The sequence below is a fragment of the Armigeres subalbatus genome, chromosome 2, assembly GCF_024139115.2.
Source record: "Armigeres subalbatus isolate Guangzhou_Male chromosome 2, GZ_Asu_2, whole genome shotgun sequence".
NCBI lineage: Eukaryota > Metazoa > Arthropoda > Insecta > Diptera > Culicidae > Armigeres > Armigeres subalbatus.
Window position 1 is genome coordinate 405133142 of NC_085140.1, and position 19551 is coordinate 405152692.

The following is a 19551-nucleotide window of genomic DNA, read 5'->3' on the forward strand; positions in this document are numbered from 1 at the left end:
AAAGCTAAAACCATCATAAAGTGTATAATTTTTTTTAAATCTTTATTGAAGTGATTTTTAAGTTGGAGAAAGTTTATCACTTTTTAAGTGTATAATTATGAAAAATCTCATTAAAACTCCATCAGTTCCACTATTGGTGCTACCTCCACTAAGGGTACGATTACCCTAGGTCCAGAATCTTGCATCTTTCTTCAATTCAGAACTGATATTATTAAGTATTTTCGAAACACTCAAACACAAGTATAAGGTACACCGGGGCAAGTTGAAACGGTTTTTTCAAAGTTGAAATTCGAAGTGCTGTAAAAAATCACCCTTTGGTATATTTTGAATCCGTTTGCGGTGTTTGCTTGTTAGGGCCAAATATTATACATAAAAAATAAGCAACCTCAACAAACTTCTTCATACATATTTTTTATATTTAAATTATTTTTTTATATGCATCGTTTCAACTTGCCCCGCGAATCGGGGTAAGTTGAAACACTGTGTTATATTCAGACATAAGCTAATATTGCCGTATTAATAACAAAATGTATGTACTCAGTGAGACTCAAGAAGCACGAGGTTGTAAAGGTGACTATAAAACTGCATGACTCGCATAAGTGTCCCATGTAAGTTTTTGACGATTTTGATTATCTTTTAGAAATTAGCTGAAAATTGTCTCCTGTTTAAAAAAACTGACAAAATAGTAGGCTTTGTTCTAGAAATTTGAAAACAAATCTTACTTTTGTTGTCTCATCTTGATATTTACTAGCATAAAAATCAGATTCCAGATTTTGATAGGTACTCTTTCACACAAAAAATAAACTCAAGTATGCTCCATTCAACTGTCCCATAATAATAAATAAGGATAAAGAATATTATGTAATATTTTTTGGAAAAATACCATTTTTTTTAAATTCATTAGATTTTTTTTGTATTTCTCCATGTAAAACAAGTTTGATTAAATTCAACTGCAAATTACTCAAGTCGGCGAAAATGACATGGGACTCTTATGCGAATAAGGGCAGTGTAAAACAAAGTCACAGGCGTATTTTCAGAGACCAAATTCTGGAGAACGCATTACGCTGAAAATTTATCAAATTGATTTCCTTCTACTGGTGACCACTCAGATTGCTATTCAGGATGCTTCATTATTTGGTTCACGTGTATATTGCGCAGTTGATTAATTCGATTGTGGCTTCTTCATAAATGCACATTAATTAACCAGCCATCATATCTCTCATAAGCTCTTCGATTGGAGAAATAAGCAGATGGGGAAGTGAAAGGTGGAGTTAACAAAATGTTTACTTACTCTATGTGTTATTTTTCTGAGAGTCAGTGCTCGTAGATTAAGAATCTCAAAACTGTAATTTATACATGACCCCTTTTCAGTCTAGTGGAGATTGTAGGAGGGTTGCATTCATGACGGAATGGGCGGAAATTTATTAAATTTATGTTTAGAAGTTTGCATGTTTTTATACATTTATGTTGTTTGAATGTATGTATTTACGGACCATGCAGAATTCTAGAAATGACTTTTAATTGCGAGGGTGACGTTTTGAATTGTTGTTTCAACTTGCCCCGCACTACGCATTTCTATTTGCCCCGATGAGTTGAACATGCAGAGCAATATCAAACAACCAAAATACATAAATTAAAACGGGTCTTTCATCAATTTTTTATAATCATTATGCTTATTCAACATTGAATGATTACCTACCGTGAAAATTTGATGAAAAAACTCTTCCAAACATCGTTTCGAGACCTGTTTCATTGGCACATCAAATAGTTGGTTTGGATTTTGCAAAGGGCGAAAAATAAACAATGGCAGGGATTGCCTTTGAAAGCTACAATCTTTCGGGAATGGCAGTCAAAAGGTGCGTTTAGGCGAGTAGTTTGTTGAAAAAAATTATCACAGCATTCGGTCTTTTCCTATCTGAATTACAGCTTCCGTTTCAACTTACCCCGCATTTCAACTTGCCCCGGTGCACCTTACCTAGAGATTTCAAAATTTAAAGCTCCATCAGGTTGAGCAGTGCTTGTTTCAGCGAATTTCTTTAGTCCCTTAAAACGGGAAATGGTAAATATTATCCAAACAGGGGTGTTATAATGGCTGGTTATAATCCCTTTTGCAAATTTTCTCTTTCTGTGTTCTACATAGCAACAGTCAGTCGGCATCCATAATCTGCCATTGTTTTCCGTACATATCGCTTTGTTCGGTGCACAGGAGAAGACCACCCAGAGCTAAAAAATAAAAATCATCCTAAATGATTTCCACAACAACACATTCACACAGCAACGCCCAACTTGCAAAAAAATAAAGTTGTTTTCCCACTGCAACAGTGGATTCGGAAGTTTTTCCTTCTGTCGGAAATAAAAACAATAAGTACGGTTACTGCTGCTGCAGGCACAGCACATGAATCCGGCCAAAGTTTTCTCCACGCTTCTCTTTTCGAATCCCAGTTCCCCCTTTGCCTGCGACCAGGAGCCTGTCATATTGTCCCCACCAGCCAGGCCGCACCGCCAACCGGAAATATGGTTGATGGCGAAAGCTAAATATTTTGCAGTGAACGAAACTGGAAGACTCAACTATAAATTTTGTATTGTTGTAATAAATTTTATGAAAATGAAAAAGTAGAATGGTAACTACTCCGCTGAGCACCAAACCAAGCCGCGTCATCGAACCGACAGTGCGCTCTCAGATCGGATTGGTGGTGATGGTTCGCGGATTTTGTTCAGCTTCCTAAACCCTTTTACTCACCAAAATTGTTCTCGTGGAAGAAAAACGAGTGAACTGGAATATCCAGAATATACACAATGGGCGAATGGCCAAGGGAAGCTGGAAACGGGCGGTTGAATCGGTGAGACCACCCTTTAGGTGTTGGATAACATTGATATGGTGACGATGCTGGAGGTGTAGATGGCCAAAAGCACTACGAGAGGACGAGGGAGTTAGAATGACATAAATCTCCGTGCACAGTTGCACGGCTACCGAATGGGATGCTGGTGCTGATGGAGGATGGATCGTTATTGGTGAAACATGTTTTTCACACCGCTGCTCTTACTGTATGCAAAACTTGCAATGATGACGAACGGGCGATATTGAGCCATCGTATCTGTCAAATTGAAATTCCCAGAAGCTCAAGGCATTGCTGACAGCAGCGGCAGCGCGATCAAATCAAACATATTTTTGATGGGTCCCTTGCTGTGAAATGTGTGGCACATGCCGGATAGAGCATCCCGCATATTACTGTTAACGTTTTATGGCGGACGTCAGGCGCGACGAATGAATCATAATGTAAATATTCGATGTCTTTATGATTTCGCTGGAAATAATATTTTAGATAAATTAAAACCCGAATAAGAAAAAAAAGTGGTACCTACATACCCTTCGAATTTGAACAAGATTATTTTTTTCGAGTTTCAATAAGAAATTGTTTTGTATTTTCACGGAAATTTGTTTCGCATTTCTACATGATTTTTACCTTTGAATTTCCTCTGGAACGTTTATTGCATTTACATGGAGATATTTTAATAATTCTACAACAGATATTTTTGAAATTTCAGAGCAATTTGATTTTAGAAACAAATGTTTTAAACTTACACAAGAAATCTTTTCGATCTAACAAAAACAAAACATTTCAATTCCAAATGAAAAGTTCTTTCCCATTTTTATCGCAAATAATTCAAGTTTACCCGAAAAATTATAAGTAATACTAGTTGACCCGGCAGACATTGTCCTACATAGTAGGCGAAAACGCGCGGTGAACTGCTCATACTAAATTTCCATACGAATCTTAATTTTAGTTTTTTACGATCTACTCAACCTAGCTCGTGAATTTTGCATCAGGAAATATCATATAAACCCGTCGGAAGCGATAATGAACATAATTGCTGAAGGAATGAATAAAATCCATCCAGCCGTTTTCGAATTATGCGGATACGAACACAGACCATTTCATTTTTATTATATAGATTTACGCAACATTTTTTATGTAGAAAATACATTCAAATTTTGCTTAAACTTTGTTCAATCTTTGTAAAAGTAAAATTCTTTTGAATTATCAGTGGATATTATTTTTCATTTTCACGGGACATATTTTTGGGTTTCGACCAAAAAATTATTAGAATTTCTACGAAGGTGTTCACGAATATTCAAGGACAAGTGTCACAGGAAACCATTCCGATTTCCCATCGGTCATTTATTAGAATTTTCATCGAAAATCATTCGAAATTCAACGGAAATGCATTCTAATTTTCATTGATATTTCTCCCGTATTGCTACGGAAAATTCTTTAGGATTTTTTTTGGGAAAATGTTGAACTTTCATTCGAAATTTTATTGAATTTTCATTGGTACTTATTTTGAAATTTCGTTCATCAACCGGTATTGGCGGTGTTGGCGGTAAAATTAAAAACTACCACGCTGCCCCATTTCGTTTTTGTGCTGTTTTCAACGGTAATGAAACACAAAGCAAACTTCCCAACTTAACATGTGTAAAATGCGTACCGAAGTTCGTTCCGCGTTTCGTTTGTGTTTTTATGCAATTGTTTTGGAGTTGGTTGAAATTCAAGTAGTGAAAAAGCTCTCTACTAACGGAACTGAAAACCACTGGTCTGACGAGAGATAAACTCCATTTTATTAGGAGGGTTGTGGTAATAAAAAGTAATATGATTTATGAGAGCGTACCTTCGACGCGGATCACCCGACTGGATTACATACAAACACTGAACGGGATATACTTCGTCATTGCTGCCCTCCAGCCTTACTGCACGAATGCGTACGTGTCGGTAATGTATCACATTGATGGGATGTTAGAAGCTTTTCTATAATTTACGAAGTGGCACACACGTGTGTCAGGAAACCGGAGAAGAACGTGTGTCGCAGCTGATAGTGGATATGGATTTTATGGCGACAAATGCTCAAACATGACGGCTCAAACTACCATCGGGATGGCGGGAGAGCACGCAAAATATGATTTATGTAATGATTGTTGCTTTACTAGTTTTTCTTTCACGGTGTTTCAAATATTTGTTCCGAAGTGATATGAGCATGTGACGACAGACATAAAATAAGTATCTCTGTCATAACAGCTGGCAATTTATCAACGTAGAAAGTCAACTCTGACATTGATTAAACCGACAACGGAAACCCCGGTCAGTTGGTGACCATCGGAAGTCATACACAACTGCTTATCCTATATGGCATCGGCTAGTCTAAAAGCCAACCACTGCGCAATCTGGTTTCCGCTTGATTCCTCGGGAAATATTATCTGCCCCATCTGGGATTATCATCGTACCGAACCCAGTGGTCATGCAGCGCCAGCTGCTGCAGCACAATCCGGATTGTAACCCAGGACTTGAAATGATGAATAAGCATCGTCTCGCACCAGGACAAGCATGCATTGCTCATTCTGTTGAACGACGGCCACGGGCTCCTCGGTCCCTATCATATGCTTTACGTGTTGGCTAAACACTTCCTGAAGAAGCTAACAACAACGACGATGATGACGAGAACAACGGGGAACCTTCGGTAATGGAGTCGTCGCTCACAGAAAATGAGTGATATCCCTTTGGATTATTTGCTTTCCCACATTTCGCACCACTCCTGCGAACGGTTCATATAAACACTCGGGCTTCGGTGCCAACCGGCTCAAATGGCAGTCATACAAACCCACTACTGGTATGCGCCTGGGAAATATTGTTTGCGTTTCATGCTGGAGAGGGCCAGCCAAGCAACTTCCACTCATTGCAGCCAGCAGGTTGAGTAAACAGAGTGGTGTGCCATTTTTGCCGGGACGTGATTGCAAGCAACACGCCAGCTCCGCACTCTCCCTATATCCAACATCCAACGAAAGAGCAATCCCATATGGGTGGGGTATGTTGGCTTTACGACTGTGCTTACGGGTGCAAAACCGAACCGAATGAGATGACTCGGCTACTGCCCAGCTTGATTGGGCTAGTGAAATGGATCTGGCTCCTGGGAGGTCAATTGCAAGGTATATCAGAAGGGGAGCTGCACCGGGGTGGAGTGGTGGAAGCCTGGAAAGTTTTATGACTTGATTAAATCCATTGCCGCTGGGTGGTTAGTTCTTATTCTAACACCTGTGTGAAAAGGGCACGTGCACACAGTTTAAAATCAAATATTGATCAACTTGGAACTTCATTATCGGAATAACTGTAAGGGTTGTGGCTGGTCCTGGAAGTTGTGAATGGTTTTAAAACAGATTGGAAAGCTCTCCAAAGCTGTGACCATTTACAATGCAAATGAATCCGTACAAAATATATGAAAAATACTCTGGCTAACATTTTTATTTCATTGTCACCATTTGCTCATATATTTGATTACAGATATCTTCTAGGTTTTCTTACTAAGATTATGTCGATTTCTTATTTGAAATAACTGGACCATAGTAGGGGCATTCCTTAGATGCACGGCTACAAAGCAATACCATGCTGATGGTGGCTGGGTTCGATTCCCGATCCGGTCTTGGAAATTTTCGGATTGAAAATTTTTTCGACGTCCCTGGGCATTAAAGTATCATCGTGTTAGACTCATGATAAACGAATGCAAAAATAATAACTTGGTTTAGAAACCTCGCAGTTAATAACTGTGGAAGTGCTGAATGAACACTAAGTTGCTAGGCGGCAATGTCACAGTGGGAGATGTAATGCCAATAGAAAGGAAGAAGACCATCGATTACTCTTTCAGCACTATTATATGATTTTTCATCTACTAGCAACAAGGCAATTTAAAAACACATGACATTTTGGATATTGGATGGCCAAGAATCTAAAAATTCACTCGCTTTGAATGACGTGTCTTGTATACCATTAGATAGCCAGATAGTTCAAACCTAGATTCCCTGATATTCAGCCTCTGGTATAAAAACATGTTTACAAAATAAGTTACGCCCAAATCACAAATCAGTCCCGAACTATTATCTACCTGCTTGCAATAAAAAGACGAGGACGATATTTTCAAATCGTAAGTTTGTTTTCGGCTCTAACGCTCAACGTGTATATTGTGCAGTAGTTATTTAATCAAAAAAAAAAAAAATGAAAAGAATTGTTAGTGAGTACAACGCAGAAACACCTTCAACGACAAATGGTCGTGGACGTCCTCAAAAACAATATGATGAACTTAGCGATAGAATAAGCGAAGGAAAAACGATGAAATGTTTGGGGGTAATATTAGTGCTGTCCAATGAGAGCTTAAAGTAGCTCGAAGTTTCTCCCTGTCCTGCTCATGCCTATTTGTTGACAAAAAAGAACGAGTAGGACGGGAACAACTTCGAGCTGCTCATTGGACAGCACTGTTGACTCTATAGAAAAGGCTCTTTTAGCCACAAGAAAAAATGCATATAGACATGGCGATTCAAATATGGTGAATTTGATTGGCCAATGGTCATTTTCTCAAAAATCGTGAAAGTGCATCTAAAACATCTCTCTCTTCGAATTCATTCACATATTTTTCAAACTGCGATTTTACTAAATATGCATATCTAGACCAACATTTGAAAAGGGCGTAACAGCCCAAATTTATTTCTTCTGATTCCTTGTCTACATATATAGCTATACATGTGGACAAAGAATCAGAAGGAATAGATTTTGGCTGTTACGCCCTTTTCAAATGTTAGTCTAGATATGAACCAAGATATGAGCAAACAGTGAGAAATACCCATCAAGGTTTCCGAGCTACTATGTAATCATAAGCATAAAAAAAGTTTGCTTAAGTCGAGTGAATCGAAGAGTCATCATCAAAAATTCAGGTAGACATATACTGCCGTTCTACGCATAATTGTCCCATGTACATAGGAAACTCTTAGCCGTGCGGTAAGACGCGCGGCTACAAAGCAAGACCATGCTGAGGGTGGCTGGGTTCGATTCCCGGTGTCGGTCTACACAATTTTCGGATTGGAAATTGTCTTGACTTCCCTGGGCATAAAAGTATCACCGTGTTAGCCTCATGATATACGAATGCAAAAAAATGGTAACTTGGCTTAGAAATCTCGCAGTTAATAACTGTGGAAGTGCTTAATGAAAACTAAGCTGCGAGGCGGCTCTGTCCCAATGTGGGGATGTTATGCCAATAAGAAGAAGAAGAAGAAGAAGAAGAACATAGGAAATCCCAGCAAACATGGGACATCAAATGTTTCTTTCTTTGAGGTAAAACTACAGCCACTCATGAATCATACAGCAGAAATAATCATTTAGATCATCGATGCGGAAATCGTCCAACAAATGAATACCAACGATTACACAGAGCTAGTGACTTTAATTAGCTGGGGTATGATTGGCTCTACAGGCTGTTCACAATACCCCCAAGCGCTATCCTGCCCATGATCACATAGTTGACGTATAAGCCAAAATGACCAAAACTCACTTTTTTGCGGATATGGATTCTTCGTACGGTTATACATATGCTCCATGAAAAAATATGAATGTTTTGTTCGGAAACATTCGAGTTATGGCGATAATTATTTTTGGAAAAATGGTCATTTGATCGCATAAGTTGACGTATCTCCATTACCTGCTGCAATATGAAGCAAAAACATGCCTTATATTTTTTCTACATTCACAATCCGCTAATTAAGCACAACATAGGTTTTCGTTTTACTTTTTCGTATTTCAAGACTACTTCATGATTTGGGCGTAACTGATTTTATAATCAAAAAATAATATGCATGTTCCTTCTAAAGCAAGCATTTCTTGTGAAAACCACGGCATAATACCACAAAATAACTTTCATCTTTCGAGGTTTTGTTCTGGAGGAAAACATTTACATTCTTCGGAATCAATAAATTATTGTTTTTTGCATATTGTCACGAATTAGTTTTGATTTAAGACAATCGCAATCATTCAAAACGAAGTCTAATATAAAAGGAAGAATGAAAATTCAGTAATTATGTAACGCAATAATTGACCATTCGTGTCACACTCGATGTCACACTTTTTTTAGAAGCATATCCACATTTTGTATGGGTATTCACATTTATCTAAATCCTAAGGTATAGTTATTTATGTTTTTTTCTAAAAGAGCAAATCACAACCAAAATCAAACTTCATATTTTTGCGTGGCAGGTAAGGTCTGCGACTGAGGACTTAAACCATAAGAATTAGGGAGTGAATGCTAGTAATGGACCCCTTAAGGATGGAAATTTACTTCAATCGCTTCGCTAGAGTCAGACTCATGAAATATTGCCATTCTGTAGCATCAGATGACAAGTAACAGTTATCAGCAATGCATTTCGTACATAAAACATGCTAAAACATTCATTTTTACCACTAAAATAAGTATTTTAAAATAATGTAGCCAGATTGCCTATTATGGCCACCCCGGGACCATAATACGCAACATAGAGTTTGTTTACATACGTATTAAGACCCCCCCCCCTCCATTTGATTTACATGTTCCATTTCCACATGTTCCTGTTGCCTATTATGTAACCCCCCCCCCCTTGTATGCTAGTAATGGACCCTCTATTGTATTATATGTACTTTTACAAATTAGTTAATATTACTTAATTTTAGTATCCCAAGCCAGATCATTTGCATGGAACCACTACACTGATATGTGAAGCAACTTTATCCAATGGAAATTTACAGGAAATCGTTAACGTTAACTTTTGGTTTTTGTTCAGGGGGTCCATTATACGCACGGGGTCCATTACTAGCACTCACTCCCTAGTGCGTGTTGAATGGCTTTTGAGCTTGATACCTCAGCTTGATAATATTGGTACATATATTTCGAGCACAATTACCGGGAAGAATCCTAATATATTCCAAGGCTGTTATTTTAGTTTTTACAATTACAATGCAATTCTTATTCATGTTGTCCATTACTTTACCTGGACAGAGCTGAATTATAAAACATGATATGGACTTTGATGTAAAAAGAATTTTGTAGGAATTTTGTAACCCTTCTCGACAAGAAATTATGAGTTCCGTTCACGTATTTTGTCTTCCCAAAGCATAAACTGATTCATATTTGTGAAACAAATTAAAACATTAAAAATATTGTTTCCGATTTTGTCACATTTTCTTTTTTATCACCCCAAAATTACCCAGGTGGAAGGGATAAAATCGGGATATTACTGTATCAAGATACGTTAAGGATAAAAACAAATCAATAGCTCAAGATATTGATCACTTCTTTCAAATACCATAAACTGATATCCTCATGATATTTCAGAGCAAATATGGAAACTGTCGTCTGATCTTTTATATCCTACATATAAATCAGGCCCATATCTCATTTTGCCATCTAATCACGATTTTTTTAAATGTTTTAGTCATCGTCTACTCGGGTATTTTGCACCTATTGCTATGGTCTAGGATATGCATGTTTAGTTTAATAATAAAAAAGAAACAAGCCTTTTTGCCTTTCTCGTACAGCAAAGTTATATCGAAAGGCTATCATTTCACTCCGAAAGCGAACTTTGCACAGAAGGCTCGTAGGCTCATAGTTTTATATACCATTCCACTCAGCTAGACGAACTGAGCAAATGATTGTCCGTGTCTGTGTTTGTATGTGCGTATGTAGCGATCGGTTATTTCGTTCAAAAGTTATAAACAAAATGGTGAGCCAAATTGAAAAGGTTGGTCTGTTGGCTAAATGCGAGAAAGGCTTTTTGTTTGTTAATTTGTTTGTTAATCATGTTGCTAGTGCTTTTGTCTTTCCGTGTTTAAGGATAAAATACGTGCCTTTTAGGGCCGATTTCTTCACCTCCGCTTAACTCTTAAGCGGTGCTTACCCATACGCTCAAACCTGGTTTAAGCCCTAAGCGGAGGTGAAGAAATCGACCCTTATAGGATTAAGATTAGGTTTTATTTGATCTTTAGTTCAAAGGAACACTACTAAAACAAATTTTAAAATAGGGATTGGAACCATTTTTGCTTGAAATTTGATTGGAACAAGGGCTTGAGCCAATACATGATAACGGTAACTGCTTGCAATTATAATCTACATTATAGTCTTGTTACAGAACTATTATAATGCTGTAATGGTGCTAAAATCCCCGTACGGTACTGATTAAATTATTTGCAGCACAAACTTTATCTTTACTACATAATTTTAATTTTCACGGAAAGAGCTATCCGAAAAACCTTTCCCGGAAACTTAAACTTTTCAAAAAGTTTCACTTCCACAACCAATAAATCGTCGGAACCAACTACAATTATTCTTTAGCGCAATATAACCACACGCAGTAGCCTGGTTTTTACGCCATGTTATGGGAACAAACATTTCACAAAACGTTTGTTTGATCGCATAAACTGTCGTATGCAAATTTTGGCCACTTCAATCAAAGGAATGATAATTAATTCCCCGCGGCCTTAAAATAACTACTAATATTGTCCATTTGGTCAGATTAGTTCATGTAGTTTGTTGTTTATTATGATAATTTGGTTAAAATAATAAAAATTCGTTTTCTCAGCATCGGTAGTGCTGGTTGTTACGTCAACTATGAAACCATAGGCTGTATCAACGTCAAATCAAAAGGATGACAGTGACGTCTTTTCAGTTGTTTCCGACTTGACGACCGACTGGCAAATAGCTTACACAACCTCACTTGATCAGTACAGTTGCTGATGAAGAATGTGTATAGCCGCCAGACATTTTAAATACTCATGCTCCTCTAATGTGGACGTGTACTATACACATGTGGAAGTATTGGCTTGAGAAATGGAATGCGAGTGATTTGACTATGCGTCCAATATGGGAATCTCGAGCTCGTTCAGTAGCCGCTAGGTTGCGAAGGCCGACGGAGGTCCTTCGTAGCTTAGTTGGTTAAAGCGTACTGTAGGGTCATGGGTCCGAGTCCCATCGAAGGGAAAGGTGGTTACCTCCAATATATTTTCCAAATCAATATCTTTCACATAACGTACATATTCACATATGAGTTTTCATATCATTGTAAATTAACGTCCAAGTCGGGTGGTTTAATCCCCGGAAATAGGCAATAGGAAATAGGCAATTGAACCGATTTTCAAAAGAAATTTTACTGAATTTCCACTGTAAATTCTCTTTTCTTCGATTTCCTCGCGAAGCTCTTCTAAATCTACCCAACAACGAGAATATCTAATTCATCCTAGAGATGGTCGGGTTTTACATTTTGAAAACCCGAGCTCGACCCGAACCCGATTTATATATTTCTTTCAACACTGAAACCGACCCGTACCCGAGAATTATTAAATTTGTTAACCCATACCCGAGCCGAATCTGAAATACTCCAAAACCGAGCTGAACCCGAACTAAACTTTGCTCGGGTATTTCCATCTACATATTTTCTGTTCTTCTTTACAAACAAAATGCGTAACGCTATAAGGGAAGGAAGGGAATTAGGCCGAGCGTTACGATCCATACAAAAAAATAAACCTTCCATATAATAAAAAATACAAGGGGGAGGATAGGGGTCCAAATTCATCAAATTTAGCGTTACGCAATTTGTGAAAGAATCCATCGAAAAGTATTTAGGCCCAAACAACGAACGAGCTTAAACATTAACAAAACGGATACAAAAATCAGTGTTTCATTTCTCAAGCCAGGCCCGGACCTGACATTTGTTCATTTAATTTTTTTTTTTTGATTTTCAAGGCAATTTCTCAAAAATGTTCACGAAATTTTATTTTTTAATTTTCTAAGAAGAGAAGATTAAGAAATACCTAATATAAATTTCTTTAATTTTTTTCGTTTTTTCACTGGTAATCGCCCTGAATATCCACAGAAAATACTTATTTTCTTTTATTTGTCAAGAGCTCGGATCTTTTTAGTCCATCTCGCAGAATTCTTTTTTCAGGATTTCGAATTTTATTGTGGGGTTCATTTGAATTTTCACAGTTTGAGTTTTGTTTGGGAATTATTCAGAATTCCTAAGAAAAGTTCACTTTAACCACTTGCAAATTTTTTATATTGAATTTCTTCGAAATTTCCTTCGAATTCCGCCGTGAAATTCTTTCAAATATTCAGTAAAAGCACCTTATTATTCAGCATGTGGCTGCGAATTCGCTTAGCCGGACTTTAAAGTATTGTCAGTTTTGTGATGATATTATTCGCCTAGTGTCATTGATCTTTACCAGTGGGTATTGATCTGGCAATTTGTCTTTCTGACTTACTAACTAGAAGGTAACAACTTACAGAATGAGTGAAATGTTTGTTAGTATGGTGGAATTTCGTTTCACAATTGTCTCTTCAAGACCATTGTGGAATGAGATTGCTGACTTTATTAAAGGACTTGAATGTGATGCTTCGCTGGTAGAAATCAACTACAAAATGTTGGAAACCAGGAGTGTTTGTATCAAATACAAACCGTAAGAATCAATTATTGAAACGGTACTGAAGAATACAAAACTTAAAAGCTTCCGATGACTATTTGTTATTGGTGGTTAACAAATACGGACAGGTAAAACGCATCATGAGAGGTTTCCTGCAAGCTTAGGGTTGGATCATGTTTTCACTGGCATTCGAGGCGTGTATATGGACGTGGACGAGACAATCCCGCCGTCAATGCACTATGGTCCAGGAAACAGATTTACGCGGAAAGATGAATTTTACGCCAAAACTATATTTTTTAGAAAAAAATTTTGTTCTACAAAATTGTTCGAAATAGTAAGGCCATCATTATGGTTCTACCGAAAAATAGGGTGGCTCATCATATAAAAAAAATTAGAAAATATTTTTTTTATTTCTCGGAATATTGACATGTTATGTTCTACAAAGTTGTAGCGCAGCTTATTCCAATCAATTTTGCTAAGAAAACTTTTTCTGTAGCTCTTAATTTGGCTGATTTAGAGCAATTTTACCTAATTGGATTAGGGTGTACCTCAAAAAAACAGTATTTTTTATCTATTTTTTTTGTTTCTTATTTCTCGAAAAAGTCGTCTTCAGGTGATTTTGAGAGCTCAAAAAAAATGCATCTTTTTATTGGTAAATATGGTCAATATCTTTTTCCGATAAAAAGTTATAATCGTTTTTCTGTCAAAATTACATTTTTTTTTCATAAGTTGATATCTCCGGTTAGGGCAGACCAAAAAAATATATTCACACGGCATCTGAAAGAGGAACTCATATTCTTTATTGTGTCAAAAAATTGGGGATATGCTATTTTTTTATCTCAAGTTCAACCAATTTTACTAAAATCATGTTTTTGTCAAATAAATGGATTTAACTCGACAACGGAAGAAGATACAGACGATATTCTTATAGCAAAACACGCATTTTAAAAAGCCCCAAAAGTCTTCAGAAGGTGACATACGTGAGAAATAAAAATTGAAATGAGCAGATCATAAATATTGTTTTTCAAGGGACACCCTAATCCTGGTAAGTAAATTAACTCTAAACAAGTGAGCTTGAGAGCTACATAAAAAGTTTATATAGCGAAGTTGATTGGAAAAAGCTGCGCTATAACTTTGTAGAACAGTTTATGTCAATATTCCGCAAAATAAAAAAAAAAATTTCACATTTTTATAAAATGGCCCACCCTATTTTTCGGTAACTCTATAATAAGGGTCCAAGTATCCAGAACAACTTTGGAGAACAAACTTTGTTTCTTAAAAGTATGCTTCAGACCGAAAATGCATCTTTTCTCGTAAATCTTGCAATAAGATGATAATGATAAAACTTATAAAAAGTGTTAGAGCTGTAGATTTTTTAGATTTCATTTCTCACAAATGTCATGTTCTAAAGACTTTTGGGGCTTTTCAAAACGCGTGTTTTGCTATAAGAATATCGTCTGTATCTTCTTCCGTTGTCGAGTTATAATAATTTATTTGAAAAAACATGATTTTAGTAAAATTGATAAAACTTAAGATAAAAAAATAACATTTCCCTAATTTTTTGACATAATAAAGAATATTAATTTCTCTTTCAAATGCCGTGTGAAAATATTTTTTAGTCTGCCCTAACCGGAGATATCAACTTATGAAAAAATTGTAATTTTGACAGAAAAACGATTTTAACTTTTGATTGGAAAAAGATATTGAGCATATTTACCCATCAAAAGTTGCATTTTCTTGAGCTCTAAAAGTCACCAGAACACGACTTTTTCGAGAAATCTAAAACAAAAAAAGTAGATTAAAAATACTGTTTTTTGAGGTACACCCTAATCCAATTAAATAAAATTGCTCTAAATCAGCCAACTTAAGAGCTACAGAAATTTGTTTTTAGCGAGATTGATTGGAATAAGCTACGCTACAACTTTGTAGAACATAACATGTCAATATTCCGAGAAATAAAAAAAATATTTTCTAATTTTTTTATATGATGGGCCACCCTATTTTTCGGTAGAACCATAATGATGGCCTTACTATTTCGAACAATTTTGTAGAACAACAGTTTTTTCTAAAAAATATAGTTTTGGAGTAAAATGCATCTTTCCGCGTAAATCTGTATCCTGGACCATAGTGCAATGGTGGTTAATAATCACATTGAGAAAGGTTTTTATTGCGAAAGTGTTAAAGAACACTTATTTTTATGTCAAGCTACCGGTCATCGCAGAAGTTCTAGTCCGACCAGGAAAAAAAGGAAACGGCTGCAAATGAAACTAGCATTGTGGATGCGTCGGAAAAATTAGTACAAGCTGAAGAAGCGGATCCGACGGAAAATGAAATTGTAGAACTAGAAGAAGAAATTATCGGAGATCATATTGATGAGCAGGAGGCGCAAATGCACACATTTCGACATTGTTGTTTCAAAAGGGCGAAAGTCGCAAACGTAAACATTGACTTCTTCTGCTGATTTCAGGAAGATTAGAGACTTCTGGTGGTATTTTCCACTTCCGTTCGATAGAAGGCGCGGAGCGCCACCAGTTCCAAGTGGTTGTTAGCTGGGAGCGGTCCTAGTTGTTGAGGAATTTGCAGGAAAAGGCATTGTTTACGTTTGCGACATTGGCCCTTATGAAACAACCGTGTCGATTTGTGGATTCGGAGAGGCAAGGGATCGAGATTGATGATGATTTCATCCAGCCGACGTACGGGATTTCTAACTGCTCGAAACTGGTGAATGACTTCGAAGTTGTGATGTATGAGAAGACACGGAAGCTAGAGGCAAGCCCGTGTCGGGCCCAGTTTTCTTCAACAGGATCTAGCGAACATGTTCCTCGGCGAAAAAGCTCTCGTCTGAACAATAAATGATATTTTTGTAACTATAGCGTTCGGCTCCGTGTAGTATTTAGAAAACAGCCTTAATAAAGCATCCAATTACATTAAAGCACTTGTTTTTGTTTCGATCATATGCCATGGAGTGAACATAATATTGCGAATTTCAATTAACTAATTTTGGTATATATACGAATGTACTACGCACAACTACAAACTTTTATGATAATATATAATCGCTTTCTCTCGATTCTACTATTTTTGACTTTGAACTAACAATGAAAGCGTTTTAAAGACAGCTCTTAATATGTAATGGATTATAAAAACAAGTCAACGAGGTATTTCCCAATTTGATAAAAAGCGCACGATTTATTCATTTGTTCTGTATTATTGTAGGTTTTTGATAGGTATTGACAGAACTAATTTACGATGGCATTATCTGCTTCATCTATAGTTTTTGTGTGATTGATCCATTGCACGGGTTGTTTGATTGCTCGTTTTTTTTTTCTCGAACGCTAAGTGCACCGAAAGGCTACATGTTTATTTCAAATTGTGGGAACTTAAACTGATTTGATTAGATGGAAAATAAAAAATCTGTTAATTTTGCTACATGCATTGCTGCTTAATTAGAGAGCATTTCTTGGAAGTGTACTTCTGGAAAACTTCCATATCAGTGTTTCCCATTGAAGCAGTAAAGTATGTGGCAAATTAGTTGAGTCTTTCCATCCTCATTATGCATTACTCATTAAGGCATTCTACAATTACGGTCAATTATCGTTGGCCCTTTGATCAAGGCTCTTAATTCGTAGAAACAAGTAATTGTTCTATCAGTACAATGTTACACTGCATTCATTAAAGTTTTTGCCACAACTCAACCAGCATTACGTCTCAAGGCGCGAACCACTACGGTCTGCATCGGAATGGCGTTCACCGGGAACACACTGGACGATTTCGTACGCATCCTCAATTGGCAGCACTTGATACTCAAACTGATGGGAATGGATGTATACGCAGTGGGACACCGTCGAATATGTGGCACCTATACTATTGTTTTCATGGCTGTATTATTTTTGATAATTTCGTTGATTGATCTGTACCTGTTCCGATATGATTTGTTCAACTTTTCTTTTGTGCTGGTGACAATCTTCTATGCATTACTTGGAGTTGGACGACTGTTTATAATGCTGTGCCGATCTACCGATTTGCAACAACTTGTTTTGAAAATGATTATAGTCTACAAAGACTCCTCGAAAAATCAACAGGAGCGGAAAATACTCCGAAAGTATACCAATCGACTACGGCAGTGTGTGACGCTTTACACTTTACTTTTCATGGGTGGTACCACGCTCGCAGGAGTACTACCACTGATTGTTTATTGGTGGACTGGCGATAAGATTCTACCGATCGGGGTTGTGATACCGTTTCTCAGTACCGACACACCGGATGGCTACCAGTTGAACTACATCTACCAGTTAAGCTGCATGCTTTGGACTCCACCGGGACTGATTGCCACACAGAACTTCTACTTCGCCATGTCGTTCAACATTTGTATTCAGTATGATGTGATGACGCTGAAGTTGCAGACGTTGGATAAATTAATTGCAAAGAATGTGAACGGCATACTCAATAATGACATACGCGAAGAGTTGATCAGCTTGATACAGTACCAACAGCGATTGATAAAGTTCATCAGAGATCTTGAAAATGTGTATGCTATTCAAACATTCATAGAAGTGGCGTGTAACGCAATGCAAATCGGTGTAACCATGTTTGTACTACACATCGTAAGTTTGTTCCGTAATTTGTATATAATAAGACAATTTTTAAACATTATTTATATATCAACACAGGATTTCTGGATCCCTGGCCCGATGATGATTTGTGTGTCCACCTTCCAGTTGTTCTTATCTTGTATGCTTGGAACACTGATTGATGTCAAAAATGATATATGTATCCAAAAAATCTATGATGTATCATGGCACGAAATGCCAAAGACTGAACAAAAAACGTTGCAGTTCTTACTGGCAGAAGCGCAACAATCGAAAACTCTTTCTTGTGGCGGATTTATGCCACTGAATATGAATTTGTTCCTTACCGTAGGTTCTACTGTACAAAATTTGTATACATTGGCTAATGGTAATTGACTTTCTCCTTTCCACAGGTATATAAAAAAATCTATTCGATTTTTATGATGTTGCAGAATATTTAAAGATCAATCATTTTATATTGGAATTAATAAATTTAAAATTTGCATGTAGTTTAAACTAAAGATCAAAATAAAGTATAGTTCTATATAGAGCGCGTTATATTTTTAATTATTACAACTGTTTAGATTCATGCTTCGTAAAATATTATGCACCAATTTTCATCAGATCGTTTGTCCTGTTTTTAATATTAGAACGTAGCACCTTGCTTAGGTGAGTCATCATCTTACACATTGATGAATTTGATAGCAACAAACTGTAAATTCAAATATACATACACTCTATTTTTATATTCCTACATATGCGCGGTAAAAAAAATAGAAAATAGGTGTTGCTTTGCGCGCTGAAGAACGAAAACGAATAGGGATTCGGAATCAGTGACAGAGGTTGGTTCTTTCAGAAATCGAGCCATCGCATCGTCGTCGAATCCGTTTCACATTTTACAATCAACGAAGCCGATTTCGAGATAGCTTTCCCGCGTGCTGGCTTGGTATCGGTTTAGACTGTGAAAACCAAATTGAAATGGTGAACCAGCGGTTCTCTCTTTGAAATTGAAACTTTTCATTTCCACCTCCTCGAAACCATTTCCAACGGACGGGACAACGGTCGGTCGTATATGGAAGGAGATAAATCGAATTGAAATTAAATATCCGTTGAACACCGGGACGCGCTGGTTGGTGACGTGACAAGATACCTATATTCGAGATGGGATTCGTCCATCAAAGGGTTCGATTTTGGTTGCAATTCTCCGGAGCGCTCTCGCCCAAAATGAAATGGTTTGATGTCGATGGAGTGAGGGGAAGATGGATTCAAAAGCAAATAATGTGACCTATTTTGGGGCGGTTCTTGCTCAAATATGTGGCATGCCGGGTGGAACTTCCATGGAAGCAGTCAGAACCAGGCTATTCCGTATTTTGTATCTGCCCTCACTGACGAATGTATCTATATTTTTGATACTGCAAATAATTTCTCAACCGTGCTCTTTTTACCACTCTCTTTTGAAGTGTTTGATGGAAATCTCCGTTAGAAAATGGTTTGGGATTTCAAAGCTGATACGTGTAGGCGGTTTGATTCAAATAAATAAAATCGTTTGATTCATTGATGAAAGTGTTAAATCTGATTGCTGACAGAGATAGATTCAAAATATTGTGAAAAAGATGCAAAAAACTCAAAGGTACCGCTAAATTGGACTGTACGCAAAGGTGACGTAGGACTAGGTAGCTGTTTGGCATAGTAGTAGCAGAAGGGATTAAATGCAATCGTATGTCAATTGT

General features: G+C 37.0%; 2 protein-coding genes across 2 annotated transcripts in view; both read left to right on the forward strand.

Annotated features, from left to right (window-relative positions):
- The window catches only part of LOC134213335 (neural-cadherin-like), a 1323925-nt gene that overhangs the window by 127625 nt on the left and 1176749 nt on the right, over positions 1–19551 (forward strand). The window lies entirely within an intron of this gene.
- On the forward strand, positions 16994–18288 carry LOC134210255 (putative odorant receptor 83c). Its single transcript, XM_062686297.1, has 3 exons — positions 16994–17857; positions 17924–18169; positions 18235–18288. Exons 1-3 carry the CDS (start codon positions 16994–16996, stop codon positions 18280–18282), a joined length of 1158 nt encoding a protein of 385 aa, XP_062542281.1. The 3' UTR covers positions 18283–18288.

Excerpts from the sequence above, each read along its gene's own strand:
- LOC134210255 (XM_062686297.1), top strand. The coding sequence starts at position 16,994 with ATGGCGTTCACCGGGAACACACTGGACGATTTCGTACGCATCCTCAAT. Across the intron at positions 17,858-17,923 it reads CCATGTTTGTACTACACATC|GATTTCTGGATCCCTGGCCC; the intron begins GTAAGTTTGTTC and ends ATATCAACACAG. Across the intron at positions 18,170-18,234 it reads ATATGAATTTGTTCCTTACC|GTATATAAAAAAATCTATTC; the intron begins GTAGGTTCTACT and ends TCCTTTCCACAG.